This window comes from Pteronotus mesoamericanus, unplaced genomic scaffold (assembly GCF_021234165.1).
Source record: "Pteronotus mesoamericanus isolate MK-2021 breed Mesoamerican mustached bat unplaced genomic scaffold, CSHL_Meso_final contig_90, whole genome shotgun sequence".
Classification (NCBI taxonomy): Eukaryota; Metazoa; Chordata; class Mammalia; order Chiroptera; family Mormoopidae; genus Pteronotus; species Pteronotus mesoamericanus.
In genome coordinates, this window is record NW_026555277.1 from 2,062,948 (window position 1) to 2,084,135 (window position 21,188).

Here is a 21,188-nt window from a genome sequence, read left to right on the forward strand (position 1 = left end):
ATGCATTTCTTTTGTCACCTGTTTTTCATCTGTACTTCCACAAGTCATATGAAAATAGAGATTTGGTTTTGTTTATCTCCAATGATCAGAATACTACCCAACACAGAGCAGGTGTTCAATAAATATCTATTGATTGGATGGGTGGAAATATAATTTTCATTCAATAAACCATGAGTTAACAAGAAGGAAAAGCACAAAAGTCTGATATGGGTCTGGTGCTATTAGGGAAGGAGGTGCCCACATGACAAATGTAGCTTACTCCTTGAAGAAACAGACTTTTTAAGTGTTTTAATACAAAAATATAAACCCAGGTAAAATGTTCTATATCCTAACACTTTGATTCTTTCTAAAAAAGCAGAGCACACAAGTGACTATTAGGATGACAAAGAACCAACATCAAGGAGCATCAGACACCACAGTTGCCATTCTCTTCATTGACACACAAACACCTTTGTGCAGGATGCCTTTTGAAATTTTGAGACCAACTAATTCTATCACCTTGCTAAAGCTTTTGTGATCTTGGGTAAATTCCTTAATTCCCTTACCCTCAGTTTTTCTATTCACACAGTGACATGAAAATAGTAACTACTTTGGGTTTAAGTGAGATGATAACTTAGCAATCTTAGCAAGTGATATTAGCACTTAATGCCTAATCATCTCAATATTATAAATGACATGGTTACCACCCAAATCCAAACCCTTGCATTCATCTGTCCTTTTTCTTACTTCCTATGTTGCCATCCCGATACTGTTGTGTGCCTCCCATCCATCTCCATGATGTCTTGCTCTGGCAACTTTTCCCTGTCCTTCCATCTTCCACTCCCCTTTCTCCTTGCCTCAGTTGAAACCTGAATCTATGAAAAGAACATGACCTTCTCTATGGTCTTCTCAAGACAACCACAGGACCAGGAACAAATGGAGACCAGCAATCTTGTTCTTCTTTGAGGGACTTTTCCATCCCTACACACCTTCCCCATCACCTCCTTTGAAGTACATATCTCCACTTTCCTTCCCTCTGGCTATGAATGGAAGAGCTTTATCAGTTCTTCACATTCCTTGAAGACTTTAGCATAGGTTCACAGCCTCCCCTTTCATTCCTGTTGCTGGCATTACTTTAGACAACTTCACACTATCATGCCACTTGGAAAATGGTCTTGTCACCCTCTTCCGGTCAAGCTATAACCCAGCCTCTATTTCTAACTAAGAGTCAGGGGCATGTTAAATGACACCATAGAAATGCAGTAGACAAAACTCAGAAGGCAAGAAACTTAAAAATAATGCCCTGGCTTCTCCAAAACAAATTGCAAAAGAAAAAGAGAAGTGGTGAGATCAATGAAAACAAACACAGATTAAAAGTAAAAACAAAAACAAAAACAAATACAGTGTAGGGACTTTACTGGAACTTCATTGAAACAAATAAACTACCAAAAAATTTTAAAAACAATCTTTTTTTAAGCAAACAGAGAAATCTGAAGGTTAAAGGGATATTTGGTGATATTAGGAATTTAGTGTTCATCTTTTAATCTGTGATAAACTGTTCTTGTGTTTTAAAAAAATCCCTGGAATAATAAAAAAAAAGTAACTAAAAATGAAGAAGTTCCATAATGATAAAAGATCAATCCATCTGGAAGATATACATGAAGCAAAACCTGACAAAATTAAAGGGAGGACTACACAATTCAACAATAAAACTTGTATATGTCAATACCATATTTTCAATAATAAGTAGAAAAACTAGACAGAAGATCTACAAGAAAATAGAATACTTGAACAGCATTTTAAACTAAGTAGATCTTATACCCATGCACTTAATACTGGAATGTTTGCATTACGATTAATAAATTGGCATTCTGACCTAGAAATTTCAGCCTCCAGAACTTCAGCTAATAGTTATTAGTATTCCTGGCCCCAAAAGAGTCAGATACCTTCAGAGCAATAATAAAACCTGCTCCTCTCCCAGCTCTGCTGGGCTCACCTGGCGAGGCCTCCCAGCAATCAACCAATGGCTCTCTCTGGAGAAGCAGTTCCAGGAGAAGGTAGCTGGAGGGGGTGTGAGGAAGGGTCGTCTAAGATGATTCTCAAGAATCACAAACTTTCTCTTCTGTACCCTTCTTTTTGCATGGCTTTTCTGAAGTGTCACTCTTTCTCACCTTGCTCACTGAAGCTCTCTCTGGTAACTTTGCTCCCATGTTCTATCCGACCTGCCTTTTCTCTTGCTTTGACTTTTCCAAGGGTTCCCCAGTAACCTTAGTATTTCCATGTTCAAGTTCAAACCACTACGTTTAGCTGAGGTAACAGTTTCATTTAATCTTCAACTACTCCACCCTTACCTCCGCTCTATCCAGTATTGCTCAGTTGGTGGCATGATTGACATATTGGGTAGGACACTTCCTTGTGCAAGACTGCCCTGTGCATTTTAATAGGTGTAGCATTCCTGTCTCCTGCCTACTAAACACCTATAGTACCTCGCCTTCAGAATTTGTGGCAAGTAAAATGCGTCTCCAGATACTTCCCAACAACCCTTGCTGTTCCTTTTTAACAGGGACTTTTAAGTAGGGTGGCTCCTACTGGCCCCTCATACCTCAGCTCAAGTATTGGGCTGAGCCATATGCAAATACCATCTTCATAGTTCAAGAACATCGAACATTGGCTATTAATTTCCTTCCTTCTTTCCTTCTGATTTCCTTCTTTCCTTCTCATTGCCGGTGCCCTACAGCACCCTATGACTTTCATTATTCAAGAGCTAATCACTCTATGTCATAATAGCTGGCTCATTTTCACCCCCTCCTTCTAACTACACTCAACCCTGATTACCTGGGAGCAAAGACCAAGTTCTCACTGGGTATCTCAAGTTTCTTTTGGCTCAGTGCCTGGCATTATAATAGGTACTAAACCCATGTTTGATAAATAAATAAACAGGATATTGAGCATACTTTCCCTGATGATTCAATGTTATTAGTCCTGAGCTTGGAGATGTCTTCGGGGCCTATTGAGCCATTTGCAGCTTTTGACTTTGTTTTCACTGAATGACCCACCGCTGCCCAGCTTTATGATTTGCGTGTCTAGGTTCTGCACAGTATCATCAGCATTTCTGCCTCCAGGGACTTTTCCAGTGGCCTTTGGAATCTGAGGCAGACTGTCCTGAGCGTAGGGTTGAAGCGCATCATGAACTTCGGTGAGCACACTGTTTCAGCATCATCCTTTTGTCTTATTTCTGAATTCTTGCTTGGTTTCACACATTTAAAGTCCCTCTTTTGGTTGGTGAGACTCTATCACCACCATAACCTTTCACATGATCACATTCTTTTTTAGAAACAGCTGAAAGATGAGTCAGCAGAACTTGTGAAGGAGAGAAATATTCTGTGCTGAGATGCCCATTTCTAGGTCCCTGACTGGTGACAAAATGATGGGCTAAGTGATCTTTCAAGGTATTTTTGAAATGTGTGTTCTGTCCCTGTAGTCGCAAAGTATATGGGTGTATTTTTAAATTAATTAATTTTTTTTTCAGAATTTTGTCCTTTTTAATCATCTAAACACAGGAAGGATCAAACATCTAAGAATGATATAACACTCTTAAAATCTTCTAAAATATCCACATATTCCAAGACTTTTAAATCAATGGACTTTGACCCTGCAAGTGTATGGGTGCAATTTGTTATTTTTAAAAAGTTTGTAACAACTTAAACAATAATAAAAATTTTTTAATAAGAAAATAAAATGTAAGGATAAAAATAAATAACTAAAAATTTAAAAGTTTTGAATCACTAAACGCTGAGATATAACTCTCAGCTATGGGATCTTTCTAATTTCATATTTGGATGACTTTGAATCCCAAAAACAATACCTTTTGATTATAATTCATATAGATGAAGTCCTGGACCATAAAGGATAGAGGTAAAGGGAATAGCCAGGCAAAAGCAAATGAGGAACACAATTTTTCCTGGAAATGTTTGTATTTCCTACTATACCTTAAATACTTTTAATATATCTTAAATGCTATGTAACTCAATCAACAAACAACTTTGGTTTTTTTATTTTTAACATTTATTCTCATAATTTTTATCTTTTACAGGTCATTACAACAACTTAGAGTACAAAATGATCTAAACAGAAGAATGTTAAATAGTTTTTTTAAAAGAGCTATTGCTTGCAAAAAAAAGTTCATTAAATCTTTTTTCTTCAATGCATAATTTTATACATCATACTAAATAGCTTATGGGAAATTATTATTAAATAACAAGACATACACATGAAGCCCACATATATAAATAACTTAACATAAAATAGCTTGACTCTTATGCAATGCTTAACAAAGCAAAGTATGATGTGATGTGTCAACCTCATTAACTGGACAAGTCCAATGACACAAATCAGATAAGTGATAAACCCACAACGATGAGCAAGTGAAACCACCAACTCCAGTGGGGTTCTTTTTATTCTTGAGCCGTATCCAATTTCATTCCAGAGAGCATCAGGTTTTCACAGTTTTGGCTCTGTGTCTGTAAAGAGAAAGACAGGAAACAAATAAGCAATGACAGAGTGACTGGATGGCAGGAAATACTTTGGTACCTAGTGATTGCCTGTCTTTCCCTAATCACATCTCAAGAGGCTAAGCAGCCCTGAATGCAGATGAGGAAATAGAGGTTCAGAGAAGAAGAGCCCTGTCCATCAAAACTCAGTGAGCTAATGACAGAAACAGGATGTGAACACTTATGTTGTGTCTTCAAATTCTGTGTTTATAGCACCCTGGTGTTAGGTGACTTCTATCTGTTGAGAAAATGTGACTCTTTATTATCATCAGTGTAAATCAGAGCGAGTGTTCTCATTTCACTCTTTCTGCTTCAGTTTTTAACAAACAAATGTCATGAAGTCTGCAATTATATAAACAGGAGACATTTCTACCACAAGAATCCAACAGCTCATGACTATCAGCTGCATAGAGGAATCCAATACATCATGTGAGAAATTGAATTTTAAAAAATAAAAATGTTGTATAAGTAGAAAAAAAATGAATTTTTGTTTTGATGGTCCAACTCTAACTTCCCTTTTCAAAATTCCACAGTGCTTAAGCTAAAACATTCCAAGCCTAGGATCCACCACTCTGCACATTGTTCTTGACCCACATATTTGCAAAGAGGCTAATAGATAGTGACTGTTTCATACCTGAGGACATGGATGGCATGTTTCACCCATGGCTCCGTTGGATTTGCACACACAGCGAATCCTCTTCTTGTGTGAAAGCTGAAAAATCAGAAAAATTGGTTTGTGTTTAAAGAGCTTTTAAATGGCTTTATCACAGAACATGCAATGGAAATTTCATATTTCAGTTGATTGCTTTACACACTAATCATTTCATTTATTTCAGAGGTGAAACAAAATTTTAAAAAAAAATTCTCCCAATAAAGCTTGATGCAAGAAATGAAAGGGATGCTCCCCGACTTTCTCTACAGTTTAACAAATGACTGTGCAAGGGCTGAAAAATAAAGTTCAAGACTCTATATATATAATTTTTATTATTCCAAAGTATAATATCCTGTATAAACCAAGAATACCATATATAACAGTATAATTACTCTGAATTTTTACTTACAGCTTCTATCATTTTCTGGTGCAATATGCTCATTTTAAAGTCTATGTTTTCCATATTTTCCTGAAGTAGCACTTTAGTAGCCTCTAAGTTTATCTTAGAAAGTGATTTTGCCCCTACTATGTTTCTTTTTTAAAACAAAACTTGTGCCTTTTCTTACTCTTACTTAAAGTGAGCTTTGAATCAAGTCTCCTCCTGTCATTCACAGAAGGACACTTAGCTTTGGGTGGGAACACCCAACGCAATATACAGATGGTGTATTATAGAATTGTACACTTGAATCCTATATAATTTTATTAACCAATGATACCCCAATAACTGAACAGTTATATATATATATATACACAAGTGAACTTTGAAATAGACATGCACTACTAAAACAAAGCTATCTTTTCCACATTCATTATTTCTGAATGAAACGCCAAAAAGGGCAAAAACTTTTTATTTCTGAAATTCCCATGTACTCCTTGTACAACTGAGCTAAAATCAATTAATAACTTACATGATTGCATCAATGTCACAAGCTTCATTGGCAAACTGCTTTGTGAAGTTCTTGATACTTCTGAAAGGCAGGTGGTTTTTTGTATAGCCAAGGCAGCAGTCAAAGGTGCTTGCTGCTAAAAGGAAATGAAAGGTATTGAGTCCACATGAAGAGACTCTTCTTGTGATAGGTATTATGAAACTATTTGTAGTTGTAGAAAACCTGAAATCTGATTTATGGGGTAGATAAACTGTTTAGAAGGACAGTTCCAGTGTTTTTGAGACCCAATTTAACACAGTTTCCAGTTCCTTTTTAAAAAACTGTCTGAGTGCTGGGAAATTTTGGTTCAATAATATAGTTTAGAAGCACATGACTTTTCATAAAAAGAATATCTCTATTAAAAACACAAACTGTCTTAGTTCAATCCATTATAATTATTCGAGAATATGAGTAACTCCCACTTGAATAAACTCTTATAGATTAACTTTCAAATTCAGAAAATGAATAAATTGGCAGATTTTCATCTATTATCTGGCTACTGAGTATTGAGAGGAGAAGAAGGACAAGACTTTACAAAGGAAAATGTGATTTATCAAAGCTGATTTTATAGCAGCTATAACAAGACCACTTTGAAATGATAACAACAAATGGAAATTTCTCATTTTGTTGATAAAAGTCCAACACATGCATTTTTAGGAATGCATCTGTTACTAAAATTGGTGCTCTCTTACAGCAATAGAGCAATACTTGGACACTCATCTAAGTCACATTATAATCTGATGTCAGATAAGGATAAATGTTACAACAAAGTTGACAAGTGATGTCCCAGAGGCCTTGCAAAAATGAAGAAGTCAGGTGCCATAGTGCACCCCAAAGAATGAGTTTTAAACTTCACTGAAACTACTCAGTAGGGAGACGAGAAAGTTGGGGAAGGGAGAGCATTCCTTACATCTGAGAGTGACCCCGTTCACTGGTCATGTTACCCAATGAATACCATTCTCAGAAATAAGACTTTGGCAGCATGCTGGAGCTCAGGGGTCTCTCTGGCCTACCCCCTGACGTCTGCTGGGATTGGCAGTGCAGAGGAAAGCCTGGTCAGCAGCAGGAACCCTTCCCTCCTTCATTCACCAATGAGCTGACAGCTCCCATCATTCTCTTTTGGAGACTTTCTGACAGGCTGCTATCCTTTAGGGACCCCCAGATGAGCTCAAAGCTTAGAGGAAAATGAAAATAGCCCTTCCTCCCATGCAAGCAGAAAGAGTGACGCTTACCTTCTGACTGGCTGCAGAGGTGGAGTAGCAGCAGTGACATCAAAGCGGCCAGGAGCAAACTCTTGCTACTGCTCATCATTTTCAGCTTGAAGAATAGATGTGCACCGTGCTGAGTACCCAGCGCTCTGGGAGTGTTGCTATGCTCTGGTAGCCACCTGAGGCTTAGATGGCAGTATTTATAGCAAATATTGGGAATGTACACAAAAGGCGTGTTCTCCCATGGGGTTTTCCCCATTGATGGACCTGCCCCATCATGTCATCACGAAGAAAAAAAAAACCACAGGGAAATCTTCCTGCCTTTCTCTTGTTGGGAAAATGTGAAGGTCAGAGTGGGAAAGGGGAGAAAAAGGGGAAATCCTGTAGCATCCTTTAAAGATTCCCATCTAGTTTTAACTTAGTCTCTTGTCTCTGAAAAGAGGACAAGGGTTGACAGTAATACAAAGGTCAGCCCCACACAGGAGCATTCCAGAACTCCTATTGTTATACTGTATTTGCTTTCCAAAGCCAATCAGAGGGAGGATTCCAGACATACTCGGGAATCATTTACAATTGCTAGTTTGTGCTCAGCTGTCACCAGAGACCTTGAATTTCTAGGCTGCCTTTCAGATCAGGTAATATATCAATGCTGCAGAAGTGTCCCTGACTTTTGTGGAAAACGGCAACCCTTAAGTAACACTCAAGCCTCACCTTGATCAGGTGGCTAAGTTGGTTGGAGCACTGTCCTGTACACCAAAATGTTGCAGGTTCAATTCCCAATCAGGGCACACACCTAGGTTGTGGGTTCTGTCCCATGTAGTATACAGGATTGATATTTCTCACCCTCACTCCTTTCTCCTTTCTCTAAAATCAATAAACATATCCTAGAGTGAAGATTTAAAAAACGAAGACTCAGGTTTCAGCTTTGTCTTGATTTTATATCAACTCTTCTAAGAATCTGCTCCATTTACAAGACTCTAATCAATATTGCAGTCCAGCAAGTAATCTCACTTGCCCTAAACTCTTCATGCTCATGTAATTATGTAACTCAACCCAGTCTTCAGAAGGGTTGAGAATGAAGGAGCCTATGAGCAGAGGTTAATCAATGAAACAAATGTCAAATAATAGTGATAGAAGAAGAAGAAGAAGAAGAAGAAGAACAAGAACAAGAACAAGGAGAAGAAGAAGAAGGAGGAGGAGAAGAAGAAGAAGAAGAAGAAGGAGAAGGAGAAAGAGAAGGAGAAGGAGGAGAAGGAGAAGGAGAAGGAGAAGAAGGAGGAGGAGAAGGAGGAGGAGAAGGAGAAAGAGAAGGAGAAGGAGAAGAATGTAATAAGAATGCTCCACTAGGGAGAATATCATTGTATGCTAAGGATTGGGTTTGTAGGACAGGTAAACTGTAAAGAAATAATGCAAGTGTGTCTGGGGGGTGATAGAATTATTTTTATGCCATTATGGGCATGGTTACACATATCTACCTGTGTGTTTAAAATCATAAAGCTGTACAGCAAAAGAAAAAAGTGAATTGTATTATATGATAATTTAAAAATAAAAAACATTGAAATCATTTTTTAAAACTGTCCACTGAACACAAATGAATTGAAAAAGATAAACCACCAATCAATAAACAAGAGAGAACTGGAGTTGCTATACCAAATCTTTAAAAAACAAAAACAGGTTTTAAAACAAAAACTAGAAATGAAGAGGAAATTCCACAATAATGAAGGATCAATCCATCCAGAAGATATAAAAATTATGACCAAATATACATCAACAGCACCTCAAAATACATAAAACAAAACTGATAAAATTAAAGAGAAAAATAAGCAATTCAACAATAAAATTTTAATATCTCAATATTATATTTTTAATAATAAGTAGAAAAACTAGACAAAAGAGCCACAAGAAAATAAATACTTGAACAATATACCAAGTAGGCCTAACAGACATCTATAAAACACTTAATGCAACATCAATAGAATAAGCATTCTTCTCATGTGCATATGGAACGTCCTCCAATATAAATAATATGCTGGGACATAGAACAAGTCTTAGTAATTTAAAAGGATTGAGATCATACTAAGTATGTTTTCAAACCGCAACAGAATTGAACTAGAATTCAGTAACAGAAGGAAACTTGGTAATTTCATAAACACATGGATATTAAACAATACATTTCTAAGCAACCAATGTGTCAAAGAAGAAATCAAAAAGGAGAAAATACATTGAGATGAATGAAAATGAAAGTACAACATATTAAAACTTATGAGATCCCGCAAAAACACTGCTCAGAGGGAAACATAGCAGGGATAATGGAAATAAGGAATAGTAAAACAACAGAGGAAATCAGTGTAACCAAAAATTGGTTCTTCAGAAAGGTCAACAAAATTAACAAGCTTTAATTGAACTAATCAATAAATACATGGGGGGAAGCGCTAAAGAATGAAGAGAAGGCAAATTGCTAAACTCAGGAATTGAAAAGGGGATATCTGACACACGAAGTTGGCTCAGCGGGTGGTGAGATCAAGTACTGGGAAGATGGCTTTGTCTTCCAACCTAGCACCTTCTGGAAAGGCACTGACAGACCCTAAGGATTTGGGAAAGATGTCCTTTCTAGATATGTCTCTGGATGACATTATAATCCTTAGAAAGACAGAATATCCAAACTTTGAAGAAGATAAGAATGAGACACAGAATGAGGGAGAAAAGAACTCAGTTTCTATACAGCAATCAAATGCTGGTGAGCATCGCCGGAAGAGAGGATCCTCGATATCCGGGAACAACATTAAGGAAAGAAATGATAAAAAACCACACCAAGGACCTTCCGGATCCAAGTCTCAACAAAGTCCTTTAAACAGGAAGTCTTTAAATAAGAAGAAGTGCAGTGATCATTCTAAGGCCCAAGCAGAGAAGAAGCGAAGCCAATCAAGAGAGAACCAGCGTCAATCAAAAGGACCTCAAGGCCAACTGGAAGAAAATCGACACTATTCAGAGAGATCTAGAGGCGGTTCAGAGAAATCTCGCCATCAACGAAAGAAACCTCGAGGTCAATCAGAGGGATCTCGTAGCTCCCCAAAAAGATCTCATGGCCATCCAGAGAGATCCCATGGCCAATCTAAGAGATCTTGTGGCAGCTCAGAGAGATCTCGTGGCCAATCAGGGAGATCTCATGACCAACCAAGGAGATCTGAGCAGTCAGGGAGATCTCCTGACCAATCAGGGAGATACCGAAGATACTTACCAGTAGGAAAATTTAAAACTTCACCCAAAATTAAGTATGAATTTGACAGGTCTTTTATAATGAAAAACAGAAATGGCTATGTCCACAAACAGCCGCAGCAAAGAAATGACCTAATGAACGTGAGTCAACAGGTATCTCTGAAAAGATATCACTGGGTCTATGAAAATTATAAAGGAAGTGAGAGATACTTGCATACAGACACTGGTACAACTGAATTCCATTGTTATTAGTCGGTATAACAAATTTTATTGTTATTAGGGAGGAAATGAAACAAAAATGAATAAATGTAACTTCCAGCCTAGGGCCTCTAGAACCTGATTCTGAAAAATCCATAGCAATTTCTGTAAACAATCCTAACGTAGAAGTAGAAAATTCATAAATAAAACTGCCTGGCTTGCTGTTAAAAAAAAAAAAAGGAAAGAAAAAAAAGAAAAGGTGATATCTCTACCAACTTCAAGACATTAAAAAGGACTGAAAGAGAATACTATAAACAACTGAATGCCAATCAATTACGTAATGTAAATGAAGGGGACAAATTACTAAAACTGACTCAAGTAAATATAAAATGTTTGAATAACTTCATAATAAGTAAAGATATCAAATTGGTAACTAAAAATACTTCTACAAAGAAAAGTCCAGACCCAGAAGTTCACTGGTAAATTCTACCAAACATTCAAAAAAATTAAAATCAACTTTTCGCAAACTTTTCCAGAAAGTAGAAGAAGAAGAAAGAATTTTTAACTCATTCTTTGAGGATAGTCTTACACTGATATCAAAACAAGGAAAAAACTCACAAGAAAACTGCAGGCCAATATCTCTTATGAATATAGACACAAAAATCCTCAACAAAATGCTAGTAAACTGTATCCAGTAACATATATAAAGGATCATGCACCATAACCAAGTGGGATTTATCCTAAGATGTGTAGTACACAATTTAACAATAAAAAACAAAAACCATATGAAAAACATTTGACAAAATCCAACTAGGAATTAACTCATTAAATTAAAAATAGTAGAGAACTTCCTTAACTTGATAAAGATCATCTATGAAAATCCCACAACTAATACCATACTTAATACTGAAAGACTGAATGCTTTCTCTCTGAGATTAAAAACAAGACAGGGGTACCTGCTCTCACCAGTTCTAGTCAACATTGTGCTGGAGTTTCTAGCCAGCACAATGAGGCAAAAAAAAGGGGGAAAGGCACCCAGATTGGAAAGGAATTAGTAACTATCTTAATTTGCTGATGAAGTAATCTTGTATATAGAAAACCCTAAAGAATCCACTAAAAAAGTATTGGAACTAATAAGTTCAAAGAAGTTAAAAGATTCAAGACGAGCATATGGAAATCAATTGCGTTTCCATACACTGTCAGTGAATAATCTGAAAATAAAATTAAGAAATCAATGACTATTGTAATAACATCAAAAATATTAAAATACCTTGCTATAAATTTAACAAAATAAATTAAAATTATAACTGAAGACTACAAAACATTATTAAAGAAATTAAAGGAATGTCTAAATAAATAAAAAGACATATGTCATGGATCAGAAGATTTAATTAACATTTTTAAAATTGGCACGACTCCCCAAACTGATCTACAGATTTAACACAGTTCCTATCAAAATCCTGGCTAGCTTCTTTGCAGAAATCATAGAGCCAATACTCAAATTTGTATGGAATTGCAAGAGATCCCAAATAGCCAAAGCAATCTTGAAAAGGAAGAACAAAGTCAAAGGACTTACGCTCCCTGATTCTAAAGCTTACTGCAAAACTACACCAATCAAGACATGTGGTACTGGCCTAAGTGTAGACATACATATCTATGGAGCAAAATTGGGAGCCCAGATATAAATCTCCATGTGAATGGCCAACTGACCCATTCAAAGGGGGAAAGAACAGTCTTTTCAACAAATGGTGATGCCATAACTAGGTATCCACATGGTTAAAAGATGGATGTTAAACCCCTACCTCACCCATACACAAAAATTAACTCAAAATGGATCATAGACCTATATATGAGCCAAAACTATGAAACTCTTAGAAAACAACATGGGAGTAAATCTTCATGGCCTTGGATTGGGGAATGATTTTTCAGATGCAGCACTCAAATCTCAAACAACAAAATAAAAAGCAAATATATATATATATATATTTGCTGAACTATATCAACTCTTTTGGGCTTCTAAGGATACTATAAAAATGTGAAGAAACAAACCACAAAAAGGTAGGAAATATTTACAAATCATATATCTGTAAGGGACTTATACTTGTATCCAGAATATGTGAAGAACTTTTCCAAAATAAAAATAAAAAGTTAAGTAACCCAACTTAAAAATATCTGAATAGACATTTCTACAAAGATATAGATAGCCAAAAGCACAGAAGAAAATGCTCAATAACTTTAGTCCTTAGGAAATTGTAAATAAAAACCACAATGACATGCCACCTCACACCCACATGAATGGCATAATCAAAAAGACAGATAATGTGTTGGCAATGATGTAGAGAAACTAAACCCTCATAAACAGTTGATGATGAAATATGATACAGTCACTTTGGAAAACAGTTTGACGGTTCCTAAATGGTTGATCCTAGAACTACCACAAAGCCGAACAATCTCACTCCTAGATCTACATCCAAGAGAAATGATCATGTATGTCCTCAAAAAACCTTGTCTATGAATGTTCATGGCAGAATTATTCATACCAGCCAAAAAGCGGAAACAATCCGTATGTCATAAACTAATGAACAGATAAATCAGATGTGGCAAATTTGTACAATGGAATAGTACCGGGCAGTAACAATGGGTGAAATAATGATGGGTTACTGTGGCACAGATGAACCTTGGAAACTAAGTGAAAAGAAAAGCAAGCATACGCGAAATGATTTCCTTTGTAAGAAACATTCCAAGTTGGTAGCCCTATAGAAACAGGATGTAGAATGGTGACTGTCTAGGACTCGGTTGGGTGTTGGGGTGAAGGGAGGGGAATGGAATGACAGGTAACGTTCATGTGGTTGCTTTTTCATTCTAAGAATAGTTAGTGATGGTATTTGTATAACCTTGTGAAAACACTAAAACACACTGGATTGTGCACTTTAAAAGGTTGAATTTTATGGTACATGAATTATATCTCAATAAAGCTCATAGCCAAAAAAAAAAAAAAAAAAAAAAAAATCCACTTGCCTACATCTATCACACTCCAGACCACGATCTTCTTTCTTCATGACTACTCTCCACTGTTCGCTTTCTGTATTCATCTCTCCTTCTTCCATTCCCCTTGTCTCTCCTCTTCTCCTCCCTCTCTCTCATCTTTTTTTTGAAATGTGCTGCAGTTCTCATTGTATGTATGTATGTATGTATGTATGTATTTTTAGGCAGAGAAGAAGGGAGGAGAAAGAGAGGGAAACATCCCTGTGTGGTTGCCTCTCGCGCACCCCCCACTGCGGACCTGGCCTGTGCCCTGACTGGGAATCAGATCAGCCACCCTTTGATTCACAAGCCAGCGCTCCACCCACTGAACCACACCAACCTAGGACTCATCTTTTAATCATATCTCTCTCTTCCTCTCCCTTTAATAGCTGTAAAAGGCAACTGATTTTTGATACTTTTTTATATTGATTGCAATTTTACTTCCCTATACTAAGTTGGAGAGATGTGTCATTTCAAAGTTGTTACTTAAAAAAAATTTTAAATGTAAACTTCAATTGATTTTTTAGGTCAATGTACATACTACTGAGAGGTTAACATAAGAAAATTATTTCAAACCTAATTTATTAAAAGGCTATTTATCTCTCTGGACTTTATTTTCCAATCTCAGGCTCATTCTTAATGAGTTCTAATTCCTGTCATAGTAGAGTCTCAGTTTCTTACTCTTTTTTTTCCAAAAAAAAAAAAAGAGTGACAAGTGCCTTAGATAAAAGTACTCAGTAGTACATACCAATGGCTGAATTTAAGAGAACATACGATAGGAGAGTTAAAACACACACAAGTAACTATATAAGAAGGCAATACAGGGTGCCATATTCATATTGTATGAAATGTTTTCATAGAAATTGTTCACAAAACATCGTCATTTGTTACCTAATTCCCTTTGCATATCTGACAAATGACCACAAGCTATGTCATGGTGACTAGGGCAGTTCCATCTTTGGGTTTTCTTTCTGTTAGAGGTTCCATGAAAAGCTTTTGGTAAATGGTAGGAGTACTTTTTATAACATTTATTGAGCACTGACTAGGTGACAGATATTATAGTAAGGAATGGGCTGTGAAAGCAGGGAGGCATGATATTTTATTCTTACAAGGGATTTGGGGACAAAGGACCAGAGAGCTCTAAGTTTTCCACTTCCACACCAGTGGGTCCTAACAATAGCTGAGCTTCACAGGAAAACATGGCCTTTACCAGGGTTTCTGAGTAATAACGAATTATAGAATTTCTAAGCTAGAGAAGTGTGGAGACCATCTAGTTCAATACCTTAATTTTAAAGGTGAGGACACCAAAACCAGACAGATGTTTGACTTCGTCGGTGTCCAACCATGAGGACCTGAGTGGAATCTAAAAATCAGATCCTCTTCTCAAAGTCTGTGGATTGTTCTTCATTTCCTCCTCAAGGGTTTCTTTTCTGATTATCAAGTGGACGGCATTGTATATCATTAGCCTATGCTTTTATTTCTTTCAGCTAGTAGTATAAATTGTACTTTCTGTGCAGACTTAATCATATACACCAAAGTCTGAGGTATTATAGAGACCATGAAAAATAAAAATAATAACCACAACTGCAATGGAACAATTTGAGTTCCTACAATGACTGCTTAAAACAAATCAAGCATGTTGTCTCTTGGCGTCTGACTTTGGGTTCCCCTGAAAGTGGCGCTTGTGGAGCAAGTCACTTATTCATGGGATGATCTCAGGAACCAAGAGTGAGGCAGGGATATGGAGAGGGTGCAAACACTCAAGGTGATTCTGTGGGCACTGGGGAGTTTACTCCACTCCAACCTCTTGAGAAACAAATAGCTGCCTTCCAGAATTATCGCCGTGAACGACGGTGGGTGAAGCCTTTTTCAGCTGGATCACTTCCCTCATTATTTGAAGACTGTCTGTGGGGGCATTAATCCCCCTTGGGCTTGAAGCTGTGCTTGAAGGAGGGGACATTGGTTCAGAATTCTTCCTTGGTCTCTGAGGAAGTCCTAGAGCAGAAAGACTAATAAAGCATGCTCAAGGTAAGTTGTTATCCGTGTGTTGTGGTCTAAACTCATGACACTGCAGCTAGGGCTGAAATCGAAGGTGGGCTGGAAAAAAAAATGTGACCTAGGAGTCTAGAGGTACCACCTACAAATGGCTTTAAAAGGCTTTTTGAGAAACAGCAACTTTAGGCAGCCAATTGTGAAGAAAATAGCCATAATGCAGGCTAACGCTGGATGATTTCTCCAGACCCCAAGAGGAGAGCTCAGTTGTGTAAAATGGTCTTCTGCAGAACACACTGCACAGACACAAGCTTTGTTTATTGTGTCCCATTTATTCTGAGACAGAGCTTGGGCCCATAAATTCATTATGTTGCAAGGCTGTATAGTCATGTTGAGGAATACTTATATATTGGATGCAGGGACACCAAGGCCTAATAGCTTTGAGGTTCTCAAAGAGGCCTGAAAAATTGTCATTACTACAAAAGAAACAGTCAAGAGAGGCCAAAAGATGTCACTCTGACCTGCGGCTTCAGTCCCAATGTTAAATACAACCTATTTGTCAGTACATGACGCTTCCTAAAATTCTTACAAGAGTAGGTCAGATAACACACACACACACACACACACACACACACACACGATGCCACTCTATAGTAGCCACCAATATACTCATGCATAAAGTATTTTCTAGAACCAAAAGAAGTGCCGCTGAGGTACTGTTCCAGCAATCTTTGCAGGTCAAGTAAAACCAGAAGGCAGCTCCACTCTGAATTTCTGCAGGGTTGTTGCCTAAACTGAAGTCAAAAGCCCCTATAACCAGCCCACTGGTAACAGGTGGTACTGTCTCAGGAATGGAGCCTTGAGGGTCACCAAGTCAATTTTTGAGTGAGCATTTGAACACCCACCGGAACTGATCACCAAAAACCGTGGTGTATGTTGTATATGTGAAAACCACATGTTCCTCTTTTGACCTACTGAGGGACCATTCAGTTCAGATTTATAGTGTTGCTGTGGAAAGAGGACTTGATATAAAATCCAGCTAAACTCCTCCCTGCATTGCTTTTTTTGACCTGGCAGCTTTTCCATTGCTTCCAGTTTCCCGCCTTCCCAATTTCAGTGTAGTCGCAGAAGGGGAATCTCCATGAACCATACGAAAAGTTCCCTGCGCGGGACCATAAAACATCCCCTTTCCCAGAGTCAGCAAGGTAGGCTCCGGCGCGGTTCAAAGATGGCGTAGCAAGGCCGATGAAGGAGGAAGACATGGTCCCTCCCTGCCTTCACGTCTTCTCCAGGAGTAGAAGGACCGCATTTACTGTGCCAGCCTCTCAGCCAGTGGTGGGCTCATCCAGAAACGGCAGGGCTGGACCCATAATCGGCTTCATTACCCTGGCAGTTTTCTTTCGCTCTCCTCCAAATGAGCTGGTTTCCCACCGCGGGGTCCACCACTTTGCTCACGTCCAGTTCTTGAATGATTTTGTTAATGTGTTTATTTTTTCACCTATTCATACTTGCCAAGGGGCTGCTAAAAATCCTATTTCCTCTCACTGTCAAAGTCTCCATCACTTTATCTTGTTGGGCCACATAACCTGCGGTATTTCTGGTGGCAGGTTGAAGGGTGCAGTTCAGCACAATCGTTCCAGAGATACCACGGGGCCCTCTTATGCAGCCGGTGTGCCTAACAATGAGGGTTCATGCACCCTCTAGGGTCTCAGGGCAACAGTGACCGCGGTTCCATCCTCCCACCAACAGCCTTTATCTCCCTTTCAACTGCTTTGACCAACTAGGAAGTCACTCCTCCCCTGCACTTGATAGCAAATATGAAAAGGTAACACAGGTCAAACCTCTAACATCCCACGGTCTTTGGAAAGCCCAGCAGATGAAACTTTGGTGCTTGTTTTTGACATTGGAAAAACAAAAACATTGTTTGCAGGCATCTAGGAAATTATTTTTCTCCACTGTGCTGCCAATGGGATGGATGAATCTTTCCAACAGAATTCCCAGTGGAATTCTGGCTTATGAAATTGCCAGAGTCACTTCTCTCCTGCTGTCAAAAATCACCTCTACTTAGTCTTGGGTTATAAGACATACAGATGCGTTCGGAGACAAACACATGCGTGCGCGTGCACACACACACACACACACTTAAGTCCAAGAAAAGGAATTTTAGGGTCAAAAATGAGCACATATTTAATGGTTTTGAGATGGCAAAGCTACTTATCAGCACCCTCCAGTCGGGTAGGCCCTGACTCCCTATGCATTTCACAACATCCCGAAGTTGATACATTTACTTAGGGTTTTGCAGAAGCAACTACAAATTCTTATTCTTTAGTAACTATGAGTCTAAAATGTGGTAACTGCCTGAGCAGTTACTGCAATGGCCGAGCCTCTGTCTCATTAATGGAGGGGAACTTTTAATTTTCTTTTTCTGGCACAAGGAAAACACTCATTTTGAAATGTACATGCCACACCCTGAACTCCTAAAGTAAATATTTTGCCAGGGAAATCGAAAAACCGGAAGAAGAAAACCAGTAGAAAGGTGGAGGGCAAGCCCTAGCACTCCCGTACTTTCCAAAGGAGCCTCTGGGTACTGAATGTATTTACTTAACAGATCAAAGATTTTAAGTATATCACTCAGTTATTGCTCTGATGATGAAATCTTGGTGGCTCCCTATTGTAGATTGAAAATTCCCCTGCATGCTTTCTCAAAGCTAACATGAAGAAACCGCCTCCCATAATGGGACAAGGCAAAAAAATAATTTGCAAGGGAATGCTGCTCAGTCAGGGACTGGGGCCACATGTTCCATCAGAGCAGATAGTTTTCTTACATAAGAGCTGACAGTTTCCATTGGGACCTTATGAATGGCATCAGCTCGAAGCCCATGTTCCAAGCTCTAACAGGTGGCGTTTAAATACTCCAATATTACATTGTACTTCTGTTGAGAAGGGTTCAGCTGTCCATTTGTGACACATTTCTAGAGAGTTACTCTAGGAAAGACTAAGACTGATGACTTACTTAAGCCCATCCATATCTGCTAAGAATCTAATTAGAAATCCTTGCGAAAATTATACACAAAACTGTTCTTTGCAGTGCTACTTAGAAAAGAAAGAAAATGAAAATACCTAAATGGTTAATAAGAGAGTATGATTAAAATAATGATAGGATATCAAAAAGGTTGAATAATATGTTTCCATTTAAATAATTCTGAAGCATTTTATGAAAGGGGAAATCGCGAGTAACATAATGGTATTGAGAATAGTAAGCCTCAAAATTGTAAATAACATGTTAACTCATTATGAGAAATTGTGTGTATTTATACTCATGCATGTAAAAAAAAAAAAAAAGACTGAAAGGAAATTCACCAGAGTGGAAACAGAAATTATCTCTAGTTGTAGGAGGCTCTTCCTCCTTATTTTCATATTGTTTCTATATTTATCAATTTTTTACAACCAACACATCTTGTTTTTATAATCAGAAAAAACTCTTTTCAAAACTACATATAAAAAGAACTCCATTTCCTATGATAGTATAGGCAGCAATGAACTTAGAAATATAATTTTAAAAAGCTACTTTTATGCATAGTTTTAATTTTTATAGTAAAAATTACCTCCAAAGGAAAAAGAATAACCTTATATCTTGGAATACATCATACCAGGCTTTCATGAAAATATCAGAGTAAACCTTGAAAATTTTTCATGGCCCTCCTAACTTAATCAATAGCCCTACAAGAACATCAATAATATATTATATGTTGTGTTGGAATTTGCAAGATGAAAATAGGTAAACCATAACTGGAACTAGCTTAACAGGCTAGTAGCTTTCTCAAAATTCAATTGTGAAGTTGCTTTATTAAGTTAGAAAAATGTGTCCATAAAACAGTTTTAGAAAAACAGACTAGTTTGAGAATGAGAGCTAAACAATGGCTACTTAACTGTACCAATAACTTGCTGTGTGACTGGGCAAGCCATTGAGTTCTCCGGGTCTTAACACCTCCGTCAGAAATGAGCAACATGTAAATATTTGCTCTCTAATATCCCTTTCAGAAGTAATATACTGTTCAATGATATAAAGGAATTATTTTACAGATCTTATTAATTAGCAGCTTCATTTCTACTAAACAAGAAGAAATGGACATTCCTCTTCTAACTGCAAGTTTGTACCATTTGACCTATCTCTCTCCAATTTCTCCATCTCCCAGTGTCTGGTAACCATTCTGGTCTCCAGGTCTACTAGTTCTCTATAGCCTTATGATTTTAACCAGCTTATCAGCCAGGTTAATCAGTAGGCTTATAAAACTTCCTTTTATTTCACCACAGCCTGACCCTAAGCAAGCATCCATTTTGAATATTGTTCTTTTTCTTGACTGTGTTATATCATCACACCATACTAATCATTCTTCCTCTCACAGCTCAAGTTAGGCAAGGTACCTTGACACTTCCAGCTACATACATTACCATTTAAGGCACATTTCTTCAGAGCTCCCAGGTGCTCATGCGGAGCAAAGCCAGTGGCAGAACTAGATGAGCAACTGGAATGTTCCTCCATGCCCTCCAGCTCAAGCCAAGAGCTGCCCACTTGCTTGGTCTACATATCAGTTCAGGAAAAGTAAATAAATCATTGTTTTGATAGCTACTGCAACTAGGTGGGGTAAAATAGTAGCTTTGGGCTCATTACCAAAAGGATTCATTGATTTGCCTCTGTCTTGCAGACCTCAATCCAAGCCCCTCGTAGGTAAGGGTCTTAGGTGAGTGATGATAGATGAGTCAGAACAAAATGTGGTCTGTACTGGATTGACAATCAGTACAACTTCTTTAGAACAAACCCCAAAATATTTATGCTCTTATGCTCACGCTCAACTCAAAGGAAACACCTTCCATGACAATTGAGTTGAAACATCTTCTGAAATGTTTCCTCCGAGGATTCCTGAGGGCTGCTGCTGCTGGCTTCCCTCGGTGGAAAATGGCAAGTGAGAGCTGTCATATCCTCAAACTTCTGTGCCACACAGCTATGTTTTCTAGGAAATTTTCTCCCACAAATTAGCCAATGGGAAGAGATTTTTGCCCAAGGTAAAGGGGGAGCAGGACCATTGGGGGAATAAAAAGTTAAGAAAAGCTGTAATATAACCCTAAGAAATTGTGTATCTCATCATGAGAGTCACTGGAGACTTCTCCACCTTAAAACTATTTAGGGTGTTAACAATTAATAGAGAATCCTAATCACTTCTAGAAAGATGATTATAACAAGAACAGGTAACTCAAAACACCATTGACCCTGGGTAGCATAGGAAACATCTTCGTTTAGGTCTCTTTCATTTTTCTTATTCTCAGTTTATCTTATTTTAATATTGTTTCAGCTTTCTCTTGAGATTTAAGCTTCTTTTCTCTCTCCTTTTCCTCTCCTTTTCTTTTCTTCTCACCCTCCCCATTCTTTTTGTTATATCAAATA

The 21,188-nt window shown here is 37.8% G+C and overlaps 1 protein-coding gene across 1 annotated transcript; it reads right to left on the minus strand.

Moving 5' to 3' along the window:
- Positions 1 to 5,138: 5,138 nt before the first annotated feature.
- CCL20 (C-C motif chemokine ligand 20) lies at positions 5,139 to 7,418 on the minus strand. The gene is made up of 3 exons (XM_054585591.1): positions 7,340 to 7,418; positions 6,090 to 6,204; positions 5,139 to 5,241 (listed from the first exon to the last, which is right to left on the minus strand). Exons 1-3 carry the CDS (start codon positions 7,416 to 7,418, stop codon positions 5,139 to 5,141), a joined length of 297 nt encoding a protein of 98 aa, XP_054441566.1.
- Between the last annotated feature and the right edge of the window lie 13,770 nt (positions 7,419 to 21,188).

Bases quoted from the DNA above. Each gene is read 5' to 3' on its own strand.
- CCL20 (XM_054585591.1), bottom strand. From the start codon at position 7,418: ATGATGAGCAGTAGCAAGAGTTTGCTCCTGGCCGCTTTGATGTCACTG. The intron at 6,205-7,339 runs GTAAGCGTCACT...ATTTCCTTTTAG, and splicing joins CCTCTGCAGCCAGTCAGAAG to CAGCAAGCACCTTTGACTGC. The intron at 5,242-6,089 runs GTAAGTTATTAA...CTGATTTTTCAG, and splicing joins TGTGACATTGATGCAATCAT to CTTTCACACAAGAAGAGGAT.